This window comes from Molossus molossus, unplaced genomic scaffold (assembly GCF_014108415.1).
Source record: "Molossus molossus isolate mMolMol1 unplaced genomic scaffold, mMolMol1.p scaffold_m16_p_15, whole genome shotgun sequence".
Lineage (NCBI taxonomy): Eukaryota > Metazoa > Chordata > Mammalia > Chiroptera > Molossidae > Molossus > Molossus molossus.
Genome location: NW_023425350.1, coordinates 17,928,456 through 17,944,391, shown reverse-complemented (window position 1 = coordinate 17,944,391; position 15,936 = coordinate 17,928,456). Strand labels below are relative to the sequence as shown.

Genomic DNA, 15,936 nt, shown 5'->3' with positions numbered 1-15,936 from the left:
GAGATACATATTCTTAATTTACATAGATTCTAACAAAATCCTATGGATTGGAAAGCCATGTCATTAAAACCATTTGCCAGATCACAAAGCTAGTATAAACTATCTAATATAAAGTCAGTGGAAGAACTGAAAGACAATATGCCTTGGTCAAAGTACAGTATGTTACGTAAAACAATGAGTGTATACTATAGGTACAGATATGAATAACTCTTATGTTATAGACAAAAATCTACAATGAGTATGTCCAGAGCATTTCCCGCAAGCTGTTTAATGTAAAAGAACAATGATGACAATGATTTTTATTATATATTAACTGAAAATTTCAAAGAAAATATTCTGGCTTAAAAAAATAAACTAATGCCTGGGCAGGGTGGCTCAGTGGCTGAGCATCAACCTATGCACCAAGAGGTCACTGGTTTGATTCCTGGTCAGGGCACATGCCCAGGTTGTGGGTCCAATCCCCAGTGGGGGGTATGCAGGAGTCAATCAATATTTCTATCTCTCTCTCCCTCTCCCTTTCTCTCTCTAAAATCAGTAAAAAAAGAATTTTTTTTAATTAAAAATTTAAAAAATAAATAAACTAAGCCCTGGCTGGTGTGTCTCGGTGGTTAGAGCATTAGCCCGTGCACTGAAGGGTTGAAGGTTCAATTCCTGAACAAGGGCAGGTACCTAGGTTGCAGTTTCAATCCACGGCCCCAGTCAGGGTGCATGCGGGAGGCAACCACTCATTGTCTCTCTCACATTGATGTTTCTCTCTCTCCTCCCACTGTTTCTCTCTCTCCTCCCAATGTTTGTCATTCCCTCCCTCCCACTCTCTCTAAAAATCAATGGAAAAAGTAGCCTCTATTCCAAAATGGCAGCACAGTGAATGAAAGCTACACAGACCATCTCCCAGAACCAAACTGGAATTACAACTAAAATAAAGACAAATTGTCGGGAAAAAGCAATAGAAAAGCAGCTGGAGAAGACCCATATAACCAAGGACAGGAAAAAAGGACACTGAATTGAGCCTGGTAGGTCTGCGGAGGCATGAGAGGGTGGGCTGGGAGCCCACTGACAGCAGCTGTTTTAGCTGTGAGCAGCTCCCTTGGGGTTAAAATCCCAAGCCCGGCTCCACAGCACAGAGGGCTGGGACAGAGTACTAAATTAGTTACAGCCACTCATCTTGGGCTCTGGCAGAGAGAGGGCGGACTGGACTGGAACTGTGTGGGAAAACTCGGGATTTGGAGGGGGCGGCACTGAGAGTATTTGCTGAGTTGAACCCTCATAGGATCAGGGGCCATCTTGCTCTGACAGTCCCTTCCCAGAGCCCTGGGGAGAAGCAGCAGCCCCTCCCACGAAGATTTAACCTCACCCAGCTGGGCCAGAGAAACGCTCATTAACAACTGGAATCTGCCCTGCCCTCTGGAAATCCTCTTACACTGAACACCTGAGAGAGTTTGTCATTCCCATGAGGGCTACAACCCAAGACTCATCAAGTAACTGAGACTAATAGCCCCCAAACAAAAAGCTAGAGGATAACTGAACTTTCTTGGGTTTGCAAATCTACCCAGGAAAGTAAGAATTGACAGTGGTGTTTAATGTGGGTTCTCCCACACTCATCCAAACCCAGTAGAGCAGTGGTTTTCAACCTGTGGGTCGCGACCCCTTTCGGAGTCAAAGGGCCCTTTCACAGGGGTTGCCTAAGACATAACAGTAGCAAAATTACACTTATGAAGTAGCAACAAAAATAATTTTATGTTTGGGGGTCGCCACAACATGAGGAACTGTATTAAAGAGTCACGGCATTAGGAAGGTTGAGAACCATTGCAGTAGAGGGAGCCACAAACAGAACACTAACACCCACAGGGAAAATTTGGCAGGCTCCAAAATCCACTGAGATAGCCAAAATGGTGAAACAAAGAAACAAATCACAAATGAAAGAACAAGAGAATTGTACTGAAGATGAGATAAATGAAAGCATTTAAGCAAGTTATCAGAGGTAGAGTTCAGAGCCATGATCTTGAAGAAGCTCAACAGCATAAGTAAGCTCAACACCATTGGTAAAAATATAGAAACATTAAAAATCAACCAACTGGACACTTCCAGTGAAGACGGCGGTTAGGTAAACGTGGTATTGCCTCCTCCACAACCATATCAAAAGTACAACTAAACTACAACGCAACCATCATTCAGAATTGCCTGACATCGAGCTGAATGGAAGTACTACAACTGCAAAATTAAAGAAGCAGAAGCAGCCACATCAAGACTGGTAGGAGGGGTGAAGGGGCAGAGGCACAGACAGGCTGGTCCCTCACCCACGTATGGCAGATAAAAATCAGGAGGGACACCACAGCTGGGAAATTCCTCCCTGAGTGAGGGGTCCCCATCCCACACCAAGCCCCCAGCTCAGGATTCCAGTGACAGGAAGAGAAGTCCCCATAACTTCGGGCTGGAAAAACCAGTGGGAACTGAGGCTGAGGGAGGCTGCGGCTGCTGAAGCCCCAGGCAGCTCCTCCTTTTATTTTTTTGCATTTATTTTCAGATAGAGCTGGAGGAAGAAAGGGAGGGAGGGAGGGGGAGAGAGAGGGGGGGGGGGAGAGAGAGAGAGAGAGAAACATCGATGTGAGAGAGAGAAACATCGATGTGAGAGACACATTGAGTGGCTGCCACCCACACAACCCCAAACAGGGCTGGGACAAACTGCAACCAATGTACATGCCCTTAGCGGGAACCAAACCTGGGTATCTCTGATCCGCAGGCCAACACTCTAACCGCGGAGCCAAACTGGCCAGGGTAAGGCAGCTCCTCTTAAAGAGCCCGCACATGGACTTACTCGGATGTGCTCCCTGTAAGGTCGCAGGGGAGGCAGCTTGAGGGGCAACAGAGATATACAGGGAAGAGTTGTGCTGTTTGGCCTCAGGAGAGACTGGAAAGGGCTGGAGAGGCGGCTTTCTCCTGGACAGACATGCTGGCGGAGGCCACTGTTCCTTTGGTGAGTCCTTCCCTGGGTCAGCAGACAGCCACTATATAATGGACTCCAGCAACCTGGTTCACACTGTTTGCCCTGCCCTGGTGATTCCCTGAGGCCCTGCCCCACACAATTTTCGGGCCCACCTAAGCTGTTTCCAAAGGCTTTACCATAGGATTGGCCTGTCTTGGATCCTGCTTCAGGTTTTTCTAAAATCCATCAAACAAGCAGCATGTGGTCTCAGCAAGCCCCATACCTCTCATTAAGTGGCCCCAGGCCTGGCACTAGAAGCAGCCAACCTTGGTTCACAACTTGGCTTTTCCTGGATACCTCTAAGCCCAGCACAAGAAGCAGCCATCTGCAGATCACTTTGTAGCTTGTGCCGGGTGGGCCTGGATAGAACACAGGCAGTGGCTGACCTTCCCCACAGCCAGCACACCCAGTGGATGGCTTCAGACCACATCAAATCACCACCACCCAACCATCTCTACAGGTGACACACTCAATGAGTGGACTCAGTGGGTACCAGAGCCCTGCTGAAGTAAGTCTTGCTCTGTGTGATGGGCCCTGAACAGCTGCTCCTCCAAGGGAGTCAGAGGCCAGGGCCAGTGGGCACAGCCAGTCCTTGCAGCTGATCAGCCTGAGTAAATCCCTCCCATTGATGTGCCAACAGCAATCAAGACTCAATTACAACAGAAGGGTGTACAGCCCACACTAGGAGTACACCTCAAGGGCCCAGCAGGTGTGATCAGGAAGACTATGCCACTAGATCCCACAGGACACCTACAACAACAGGCCACCCTATGAAGCCTAGGAGACACAGCAACTCTACCTAATACATAGAAACAATCACAGGGAAGCAGCCAAAATGAGGAGACAAAAAAACATGTCCTAAATGAAATAAAATGGAGGTAAGCAATCAATCAGATGCAGGGTTCAAAACACAGGTTATAAGGTTGCTCAAGGAACTTTTTGAGAAATTCAAGGAACTTAGTGAGAACATCAACAACATAAAAACGGACCAGTCAGAAATGAGGGCTGCACTAACTGAAATAGAGAATTTACAGGGAATCAATAGTAAAGTCGGTAAAGCCAAGAAGCAAACCATCAATTTGGAATATAAGGAAGCAAAAAAAAAAAAAAAAAAAAAAAATCAGAACAACAAAAAGAAAAAAGAATCCAAAATAATGAGGATAGTGTAAGAAGCCTCTGGGACAACTTCAGGTGTGCCAACATTCACATCATAGGGGTACCGGAAGGAGAAGAGAGAACAAGAAACTGAAAACCTATTTGAAACAATAATGACAAAAAACTTCCCTAATTTGGTGAAGGAAACAGACATAAAAGTCCAGGAAGCAGAGAGAGTCCCAAACAAGTTGAACCCAAAGAGGTCCACATCAAGACACATCACCAAAATGCAAAAGGCTCAAGACAAAGAGAGAATCTTAAAAGCAGCAAGAGAAAAGCAGTTAGTTACCTACAAAGGAGCTCCCATAAGACTGTCAGGTGATTTCACAAAAGAAACTTTGCAGGCCAGAAAGGAGTGGCAAGAGATATTCAAAGTGATAAAAAGCAATCACCTACAACCAAGATTACTCTATCTTGCAAAGCTATCATTTAGAATTGATGGGCATCAAGAGTTTCCCAGACAAGAAAAAGCTAAAGGAGTTCATCACCACCAAACCAGTATTATATGAAGTGCTGAAGGGTCTTCTTGAAGAAAATGAAGATCCAAAATATGAATAATAAAATGGCAATATATACATATCTATCAACAATTAAATCTACAAACAAAATGAGCATGCAGAACAGAAACAGACTCACAGAAACAGAGAATGTTTTATTGCTTGCCAGACAGGAGTGGACTAGGGGGATAGGTGAAAAAGATGAAAGAATTAAGAAGTATAAATTGGTTGTTAGACTGATGAATCTCAAAGGGAAAGGGGGCGGAAGAGAGTGTGGGATGAGATAAACCGAAAAACTTTTATGCATATATGCATAACCAATGGACACCGACAATAGTGTGGGAAAGGCAGGAGGAGGGTGGGATTGGGGAGAAGGGGGTCAATGGGAAAAAAAAGGAGGGCACATCTGTAATACATTCAATAATAAAGATGAGTTAAAATAAAAAGAAATAGAGTAAGACATAAAAAAGTGGAAGCACATACCCTGTTCATGGATTGGAAGAATTAACATCATTAAAATGTCCTTATTACCCAAAGCAATCTATAGATTCAATGCAATCCCCATCAAAATACCAATGACATATTTCACAGAACTAGAACAAATACTTCAAAAGTTCATACGGAACCAAAAAAGACCCCGAAGAGCCATAGCAATCTTGAGAAAAAAAACGAAACAAAACAAAAAACAAAGTAGATGGATCACAATACCAGATATCAAGTTATACTACAAAGCCAATGTAATCAAAACAGCCTGGTACTGGCACAAGAACAGGTAGATAGATCAATGGAACAGAACAGAGAACCCAGAAATTGACCCAAGACATTATGCTCAATTAATATTTGACAAAAGTGGCAAGAGCATACAATGGAGTAAAGACAGCCTCTTTAATAAATGGTGTTGGGAAAATTGGACAGCTACATGCAAAACAATAAAACTAGACCATCAACTTATACCATACACAAGAATAAACCCAAAATGGATAAAAGACTTAAATGTGACTCATGAATCCATAAAAATCCTAGAAGAAAATGTAGGCAACAAAATTTCAGACATCATACGCAGCAGAATTTTCACTGATACATCACCTAAGGCAACAGAAACAAAGGCAAAATTGAACACATGGGACTACATCAAACTCAAAAGTTTCTGCACAACAAAAGAAACTAGCATCAAAATTGAAAGGGAACCCAGTCTATGGGAGAGCATAATTGTCAATGATACATCAGATAAGGGGTTAATTTACAAAATACATAGAGTGTTCATACAACTCAACAAAAGGAAGACAGCCCAATTAAAAAATGGGCAGAGGAGCTGAATAGACACCTCTCCAAACAGGACATACAAATGGCCAAGAGACATATGAAGAAATGCTCAACATCACTAATCATCAGAGAGATGCAAATTAAAACAACTATGGGGTATCACCTCACACCTGCCAGAATGGCTTCCATCAACAAAGTCATCAAATAACAAATGCTGGCGAGAGTGTGGAGAAAAGGAGACTAGTACACTGTTGGTGAGAATGAAGACTGGTGCAGCCACTATGGAAAACAGTATGGTGTTTTGTCAAAAAATTAAAAATTGACCCTCCATTTGACCCAGTGATCCCACTTCTAGGAATATATTCTAAGAAGCCTGAAACACCAATCAGAAAGAATATATGTACCCCTATGTTCATAGCAGCACTATTTACAATTGCTAAGATCTGGAAACAGCCCAAGTGTCCATCAATAGATGAGTGGATCAAAAAGCTGTGGTACATATATACAATGGAATACTATGCAGCTATAGGAAAGAAAGCTCTCTTACCCTTGAGGCGACATGGAGGGACCTGGAGAGTATTAGGCTACGTGAAATAAGCCAGTCAGAAAAAGACAAATACCACATGATCTCATTTATTTGTGGAATATAATGAACAAGGTGAGCTGATGAACAAAATAGACCCAGAGACATAGAAAGGAGTATGATTCAGACTGACAAACCTCAGAGGAGGTCAGCGGGGTTGATGGATGTGATGAACCAAAGAACTTATATGCATGTATGCATAACCAATGGGCATAGATAACAATGCTGGGACGATAGGGGGATGGTATGGGGAGGAGGGTGTCTGGGGGGGGGGGAGAAACATCTGTAGCAAAAATAAATTAATAAAAATTGAAAAAAAAGTAGACTCAGGTAAAGATTAACAAAAAAAAAACTAAGTACAAAAGGGGAGAATTTGGGACAATTTATATGAAACACTGAAAAATGTAAATGGTACAATCAAATTCAAGTGAAATATTGAATAATAAATTTTAGGCATAAAGTAAGATAAGATCAGTGAAAAGAAAATATCCTATTAAAGTAAAAAATGTATAGCTTTTATACAGGAAGGTCTAGTCAAAGATATATATGTATCAGGTTTTAAACAGCCTCTATTTTAAATAAAGTATCATATATATTATATATAGCTAAAAACAAAAAAAGATCACAGTAGAAAACATACTTACAGAGCAATAAAAAAATTTATCCTGGTATGCTCATTTATAGTAAATTTAGCCCTCTTGAAATAAACAAAGGTCATAGCCAAAAGATACTATAGGGGGAAAAAAGTTAAAAGTCAATATTAATGCTTTAGTAAGTAAACTGCTTTAAAATAGTTACCTTTAAGATGAATAATAAGCTAAAACAATAAAGCATTATTTATCCTTATTACAGAAATACCTATTTGAGTCCTTATTTTTTGGCTTCCTGTAATCCATGTGAACAGTGAGAAATAATTAGTGAGCATTTATCATGATTAAAATTATAACTAGAATGAATTTCTAAATTTTATTGCCAACATTTTTTAACTAAAAACCCAATTTTATTCTATCTAAATTTCAAACCTAGAGAGAAGTTCAAATAATCATAAAATGAATAAACATATATCCTTCACCTAGATTCAATTGTTAAAAGTTGCCACATTGGCTTCATGTGCATTTCCCCCCACCCCAAATCCTTTTAGTTACAGACATCCATCTTCACTTTTTAAGATAATCTTTTAAAAATAACTCCTAATAAAACATTAGAATAATATGGCTTTATTTTCATTGAAAAAAAGTGTTTTAAGTGTATTATTTAAAAGATGGTTGTCCATCCTGGCATTAAGACACTATGCCAGCCCTGGCCGGTTTGGCTCAGAGGTTGGAGCATCGGCCTATGGACCAGAGAGTCCTGGGTTCGGTTCGCGCTAGGGGCACGTACCAAAAAAAAAAAGACACTATGCCAGCCCTGGCCAATTTGGCTCAGAAGTTAGAGCATCAGCCCATGGACCAATGAATCACAGGTTCAATACCTGCTAAGGGCATGTACGGTTTGTCCCCAGCCCTGGTCAGGGTTGTGCAGAAGGCAACCAGTCAGTGTGGACACATCAATGTTTTTCTCTCCCCTCTCTCCCCCCGCCACTCTATCTGAAGATAAATGGAAAAAATCCTCGGGTGAAGATTAAAAAAAAAAAAAGACACTATGCCAAGTTCTCACTATTTAACTTAAAAACAAGTTACAATATTGATGTACTAGATTCCTTCTCACAAAATGCCTATTTATCCTACCTTCACAGGATTGGCCATAAAGGCGATGCCAAGTTTTCAATGTAATAATGTTAAAATACAGTGCTCCTGGTAGCTTACTTTAAAAGCACTTCCCCCTGCTTCCAACAACTTTACAATAATGCAGTTAATATCGTTCAAGTTTAACACTATGCCACATGACATGAACTGGATATTTGCTATTAAGGAATTACTGCTCATTTTCAAAAGTATTAGTGACATTGTGATTACATTTAAAAAGATATAATCTTTTAGAGATACATCTTGAAATATTCACAGGTAAAGTGTTGGGATATCTGCTTTTGGGGAGCGGAATTAGAAGAAATAACAATGGCCAACAGTTGGCGGATAGGCACGTAGAGTGTCCTTTGTTTTAATCTCTACCCTAAATTGTGTATGGCTGAAATTTTCCAAAATTAAAAAACAAAACTTCTCCAATTTTATTTCTGTTGTCTTAAACCTGAAAATTTAAATAGTTCACACCAATATTAACTTAATGGGTATTTAATCATAAGCTGTTTTCCATTCATTCCGTTTTGTCAGTTGGCACATTAAGTATGATATGAAGTCATGCTGAATTTTATGATATAATTACCTAATCTAAGATGGCATTTTCAAAGCTAAAATTGTAACTATTCAGCTAAATCTATAAAGTATAGAAACAGCACAGTCACTAGTATGCAAGTTAGTATGATTTTTTTAATGAAACACTGATTCATAAAGAACATGATAAGCTAATTTGTTTTATCTAAATTACCTACAAAATACTAAAATGTATAACAGACTGCTTTAATGAAATGAATCTCAGAATATTTTTTCTCCGCAGCCTGAAAAAAACATATTAAGTCTATACTGATTCTTGTTTTCAATCAAACAGTAAGTCTTAGGGTCTTTTAAATCGAATCAATAATATTCTACATTTCCTCAAATATATAGAAGGAATCTATCTATCTATCTATCTATCTAGAAGGAATCTATAGTATATGCTAATTTTAAAAAATTAATGTGTAAGAATTCCACTTTGAAGGAGCAATGCAGGCTAGTTTTTCCTTAAACTCAATAAAAAGACAATTCTTATAAGGTTTCATTAAAGTTCTGATGGTCTAGTAATATAACATTGTTTAATAATTTACTAAATTTACCTTGTCTGCAATTTTACAGCAGCAGTCCATCCACAAGAAATCTTGAATTAAATCGTCATCTACAACAAAAGATAGCTATGACTTGTCTTTTAAAGATAGAATGTTTCCTTTTGAAGAATTTCTACATAATGAGATTATCAATAATGCTTAGAAGTCAAACAAAAATGGCTGAACCACTGTTGTCTGAGGTATAGTTTTTCAGTCCTTTGGTTACTTACCATTGCAAGCACTGTACAAAAAATTACTGCTTTATTCTTTTATCATCTGATTTGCCTTTATAGCTCAGTCTAGAGTGGGAATGGTAGAAGTTTTTGATTTATTGAATATCCCAGTAGTTCTTTGAGAAATATGTCTTGGGTAACTCTAGATTAACTCTTCATTACTTTCCAAAATCAATCTTTAACAGGTGGAAATGGAATCTGATAGGGAATTCAGTCTTTAAGAAATAATGACTTGCCCTGGCCGGTCTGGCTCAGTGGTTGGAGCATCAGCCTGCGGACCAGAGTCCCGGGTTCAGTTCCCACTAAGGGCACATACCAAGAAAGAATGACTTAATACTCTGTTTTCTAATGTTTTATTTTTTTCTAAATGTTTTATCCTTTCTCCTTTTAGTCCCAGGGTATTTTTAGATTCTTATCTCTTCCTATTTATCCTTGTCCAATGATCTATTATCCAGATACACATGCAAATGTCTATATAAAGATGATTCATAATTCATTATTTATAACTAATATTTAATTTTGGAGAAACTGAGTATTATGACAAAAAAGATCAACAAAGAAAAATGCTTAAAAAAAATTTAACACTCGCCCTGGCCAGTGTTGCTCAGTGATTAGAGTGTCAGCCTGCACACCAAAGGGTCTCAAATTCTATTCCTGGTCAACAGCATGTACCTGGGTTGCAGGTTCAATCCCCAGCACCAGTCGGAGCACATGTAAGGGCAACCAATCGATGTGTCTCTTTCACATCAATGTTTCCCTCTCTCTCTCCCCTACCCTCCCTCCTACTTGCTCTAAAAATCAATGGGAAAAAAATATCCTCAGGTGAGGATTAACAAAACAAACACAAACAAAAAACAACATACAAAAAGGTCAAAAACACTTATTTCAATTTTATAAAGCTAAAGTATATAATTCCAAAATATATGGGTAGTTGCAGAAAATAATCTGAGACAACCTGCCTTTTTCCATTTTCCCCTTTCATTTTAAACAACAAAGCATAACTTCTTTCCCTGGCCGGTTTGGCTCAGCGGTAGAGTGTCATCCCACAGACCAATGAGTCCCGGGTTCAATTCTGGCCAAGGGCCATGTACCTCGGTTGCAGTTGGTCCCCAGCAGAAAGCAACCAGTCAATATGTCTCTTTCACATCGATGTTTCTCTTTCTCTCTCTCCATCTCTCCCTCCCTCCTACTGTATCTGAAAATAAATGGAAAAATATCCTTGGGGGAGGGTTAAAAAAAAAGCATAACTTCTTTACATTAATTTATACATCCTAGAAATATCGATGTAATCTAATACATGAAAAGTACCAAAAATAAGTACTGATTTTTTAAGAATAATTAATATCTGCCTTGATTTCATTTCTATTTTTTAAATTACTTAACATGGTAGAGACAGATATTTTCTCTTATTTTTCATGACCGGTTATGAATAAAAAAAGTTTGTGGGTAATAATTTTGCTCTACTTTAATAGAGAGGCTAACTTGTATTAACAGCATTATAGATCCTAACTGGGAATATCCTTATAGCTCAATATCCTTATATTTTTCTATTTATATTACATTTTTTCTTCTTATCTCATTTTGGTTTTCTTTAAAAGTCATCCAGCTTGTCTTCATTGTTTTTTAAATGTTTCTGTCCCTGTCCTGGCTGGTGTGGCTCAGTTGGTAAGAGAATTTTTCCATACACTAGAAGGTAGTGGGTTCAATTCCTGGTCTGGGCACATACCCAGGTTGCAGGTTTGATCCCTGGTCGGAGTTTGTATGGGAGGCAACCAATCAATGTTTCTCTCTCACATCAATGCTTTTCTCTCTCTCTCTCTCTCTCCTCCTCCTCCCTCCCTCCCTCTAAGATTAAACAAACAAACAAAAATCATTTAAAAATTTTTTCTGTCCTCTAAGCAGGGCTAATATTCTTTTTTTTTTTTTTTTTATCCTCATCCGAGGACATTTTTCCATTTTTTGTACAGACAGAGTGGGAGGGAGAGAGGAAGAGAGAGAGAGAGAGAGGGAAACATCGATGTGAAAGGGACACATTGAGTGGCTGCCACCCGCACGACCAACCAGGGCCGGGGACAAACTGCAACCGAGGTACGTGCCCTTAGCGGGAACCGAACCCGGGTCTCTCGGGACCGCAGGTGGACGCTCTAACCGCTGAGCCAAACTGGCCAGGGCAGGGCTAATATTCTTGTTCCTGACTCTCTTACATGTATCTGCCTTTCTCTAAAAACAAGGAAGCTTGTTATATGGATCTACAGATTGTGGTATCTACTTGACTTCACTCCAACAGATATTTACCAGAATCTGTCTACCTTGCTACCTTATCTCAAAAAAAAACTACAGTCCCTTTTCTTTCATGGCCAGTAGAAGTACTATGAAGAAGATTCTTTTTGGCGATTTAAAAAAAATGTATCAAAGTAGCACTCACTGTCTCATGATCTAAACAAATTCAAACTCATTTTTACTATACGAGTATGATAATAAAACACAGTTAATTTTTAACAATATTTCCCAGATACAATACCAAAATTTATCTGGGTTGACTAACCTTCCCAGTTTGCTCAGTTATAGCACTGAAAATCTTGAAAAACCCATGAAATTGGATTAGTTGGCTTGGCTGAAATTCTATGTAGTATTTAACTTTAGGGCAAAGAAAACATACTAGGAATTTGAATTGCCCATAATTTACATTTGACTCTTAAATTTAAGTAGTCTACAAGTGAGATGAGTCTGAATTTCTAATCCAAAAGAATGAAAACAAAACCTGACATTAAAAAAAAAAGGCCAAGTAAAATAAAAATAGATTTGGTTGGAAAAGAGAAATCTGACAGAAAATAACATCATCCTTTGATTATTATGAAAATAAAATAGATCTTGACATTCTCTCACTTTTAAGTATTCTCTAAGCACCACTATTACACTCTTTTAAACCTACCAAATAATTTAAAGAAAGCAGTCATTTCCTGACGCTGTATAACTAGACAGGGTCCTTTGGGGCGTTTAGACTTGTTGCTATTCTGTGCATTTTTTTCAGATGCTGGCCAACTATCTTTAAAAATAGGACGCTTCAGATTAATAGGTTTTTTAGGCGGATGTGATCTACTTGACCCAGACTTTACATGAACAGTGACAGTAGGTGGTGTCTCACAACATAGCTGATTATGCCTCATTTTGCTTTTCCAAGATTCCTGTAAAAATAAAACATATAATTATTTATCACACTCTTACTCATTTCTATATAAAAACAGATGACAACAGCAGATGCAGTTATGTAAAATGTCAGTGAACTTGCTACCAAAATGTTGTGACAGTGACTCAAATGAGAAAGTGCTTTTAGAATTCAGTGCTAAGAAATGCTATTCTTCCTTTGGTTAATTGATATACCTCTGCTTCCCAAGAAATAAGATCCTATATACCATTTTGCTTTGACTACTAGGGAACTTAAAACCAAATTTGAAAGTTAATTATAGAAACTATAATCTGTTTGTGGTATTCTTTTTTCCTGATAATCTTTTTTTCTGCTTGTACTGACATAATTTTATGGCTGTTATATGCCACCTCAAATTTTTTATAGAATAAGGCAAACTATTTTTGGAATTTAATTATAATCTATATCAAGTATTCTATTAAAAAGCAACCCCTACACACAAAAGCTTATTTTCTAACTAGAAAATTCCTTGATATGTTACAAAAGTTACTTATTCAATAGCATTTATTGAAAAGTTAAAAAACACTTCTAGCAAAGAGACGTATGGTATATGTACTTTGAGGGATTCTCATAAACTGATCACTTTAATATTTATACCTGAGTGTATAAGCATGCTGAGTGGGCTGATTATAAGTGTACATGAATGTACAGTGCTATAATCTATTAATCCATCAATATTTAACATGCATAAATACTATGATGTTTGGTAACAGTTAATATATTACTACAGTTAGTATTACTTTTGTGGTCAAAGTACTTATAGGGTAATAAGAAATGGAGGTATAATAGGCAAAGCAGGAACTACTCTAAGACCCTAACTAGAATCTCTGAATCCATAACTCACAGTGACCCCAGCAGCCATACCTCCCTTGTATTCAAGGAGTTAGGTATAGATTCTCCTTTATGACCCTCAGAAACTTCCCTGCTAGAGGAAGGAATGGAAAATAAGACTGGATTTACTGGGCTAGATCAGTATTGTCCAATATAATGTGAGCCACATATGTAAATATATATATATATATATATATATATATATATATATATATGTGTGTGTGTGTAAATATATAACTTTATTTTTATTGTGCAATATTATATTTTAATGCCACATTTTATAAGTGCAAATAAACAAGTGAATTTAATATATTTCATGTAACCTGGTATATCAAAAATATCATTTTTAACATGCAATCAATATAAAAATTGAGATATTTTACTTTTTTTTTCATACTAAGTCTGAAATCTGGTATATATATTTAAACTTACAGTATATCTCAATTTGGATGTTAAATTTCCAATAGTTAAAGTGAAATGTAGTTCTACCAAAACAATGCAGTAGCCTGTAAGGAAAAAAAAATATTTCATACTCTTTCAGTATTTAACCACATTTCAAGTGCTCAATAACTATGTGTAGCTAATGGCTACCATATTAGAGAGTATAGGGCTAGATTACAAAGAACTAGGCAGAGGATTTATATTCAATTGATTCTATAATTGCTTCTCCTCCCTTTATTTTGCTTCCCTTCTCTCCCCACATCTTTCTTCCTACTAAGGTTCAACCAAATTGAAGGCAATTATGGAGGTAGGGAGTGCTACAAATTCCAGAGAAAAAGAAATGGGTGATAAATTAAGCCTTGAGACTTGTGTAAGAACTTTCTGCTCTTTTCTACCCACCTCATCTGAGAGACAGCTGGAGGCCTCATCTGTATCTTTTTTGCCCCTAGAAGTTTAAGAGTGGCCTTATAATCCAGATGAAAAAAAAAACAACTAAATAGGTTTCTCAAACTGAGGTATAGGGGCTGGGCTCAGGGGTGGTATGTACCAGAACACAGAATAACAGTGGTATATCTCCCAGGAAGTAAGTTTTACTCAATGTTAAATAAGTTAAATTAGTATTGTTATACTAAAACAACCATGAATATATCATGCAATAATATGCAAATTTTCTATCAATCAAAAAGATAGATATCACACAGCTGTCCACTATGCCACCAAATCCTGATGTATGCATTAGGATACTTCATATAAAATATGAAAAAGTAGCAAGAGAAGGAAATGTCTGAAATTCCCCAAGTAGAGATTCATTTAGGTTAATAAGCAAACACCGGCAGGAAAGTTATGAAGATGGTGCTTAAGGAGAGAAGCTATCAATGCTATATTCTTGGTCAAATTCCACTTTGAAGTAGTTCTAATTCTGTTCTTCATTTAGATATACAGTATTAAGAGAATGAGGATCCGACAAACATACAAGAGGAAAAGAATAAAAGAAAAATATGGGTCACTTCTGCAAAGGACAAAAGAAAGGGAATGAGGATGAAGTAGGAGAAACTATATTCATAAGGCAAAATCCTTTAATGAGTTTTTTTTCTTTATTGATTTTGTTAGAGAGGAAGGGAGAGGGACAGAGAGAAACACTGAAGAGTGAGAACATCGATTGGCCGTCTCCAGCATGCCTTCCACTGGGGATTGGGCCCACAGCCTGGGCATGTGCCCTGACCAGGAATCAACCGGTGATTTGGTGCATGGGTCGATGCTCAACCACTGAACCACACCAGCCAGGCCTTTAATGAGTTTTTACATGGACTCTGCCAACATGAAAAAAATCATTCCAGAATTCATACTTGAATGGAATGTCTGGAATGTTTTTTGGTTGTGGTGGTGGTGGTGGGTAGATAGCAACAACTAATTTATAGGCATCTAAATAATTTCTTCTTTCTGCAGGTAACAGAAAGAGTGATCAAACAGTAAAAGTAGTGGTTTGGAAATTCACCTGCCTATATGAAAAAAAAAATCTAATAGCAATATCCACAGGCAATTCAGGGCAGGTAGGCAAGCCTTACACTGAGCACTTAACATGTGCCAGACACTATGCCAAAAGTTTTGCAAGCATTATTTCATTTAATTCTCAAAACATCTCTATAAGGTGGGTATTATTTTATCCTTATTTTCTAGATTAGAAGTTTGAGGCTTAGCGAAATTAAGAAATTTGCCCATGGACACACAATTAGTCAGTGATAAAGTTAGAATTCGAATCCAGGACTGTCTGACTCCAAAGCCCCATATTCTTTAGCCACTAAAGAAGTGTTTTATTTTTATCTTAGAAATTTTTTTTCTTTATTGATTTTAGAGAGAAGGGAGAGAAAGCGAGAGATAGAAACATCAATGA

The 15,936-nt window shown here is 38.0% G+C and overlaps 1 protein-coding gene across 1 annotated transcript in view; it reads right to left on the bottom strand.

Moving 5' to 3' along the window:
- SPDYA (speedy/RINGO cell cycle regulator family member A) overlaps positions 1 to 13,704 on the bottom strand; it is a 42,136-nt gene extending 28,432 nt beyond the window's left edge. Inside the window, exons 1-4 of the mRNA XM_036262813.1 lie at positions 13,638 to 13,704; positions 12,501 to 12,753; positions 9,348 to 9,406; positions 7,126 to 7,211 (exon numbers count right to left, since the gene is read on the bottom strand). Of these exons, the coding sequence (XP_036118706.1) occupies positions 7,126 to 7,211; positions 9,348 to 9,406; positions 12,501 to 12,735 (380 nt within the window). The 5' untranslated portion in view covers positions 12,736 to 12,753; positions 13,638 to 13,704. The remainder of the gene's footprint in view (positions 1 to 7,125; positions 7,212 to 9,347; positions 9,407 to 12,500; positions 12,754 to 13,637) is intronic.
- Between the last annotated feature and the right edge of the window lie 2,232 nt (positions 13,705 to 15,936).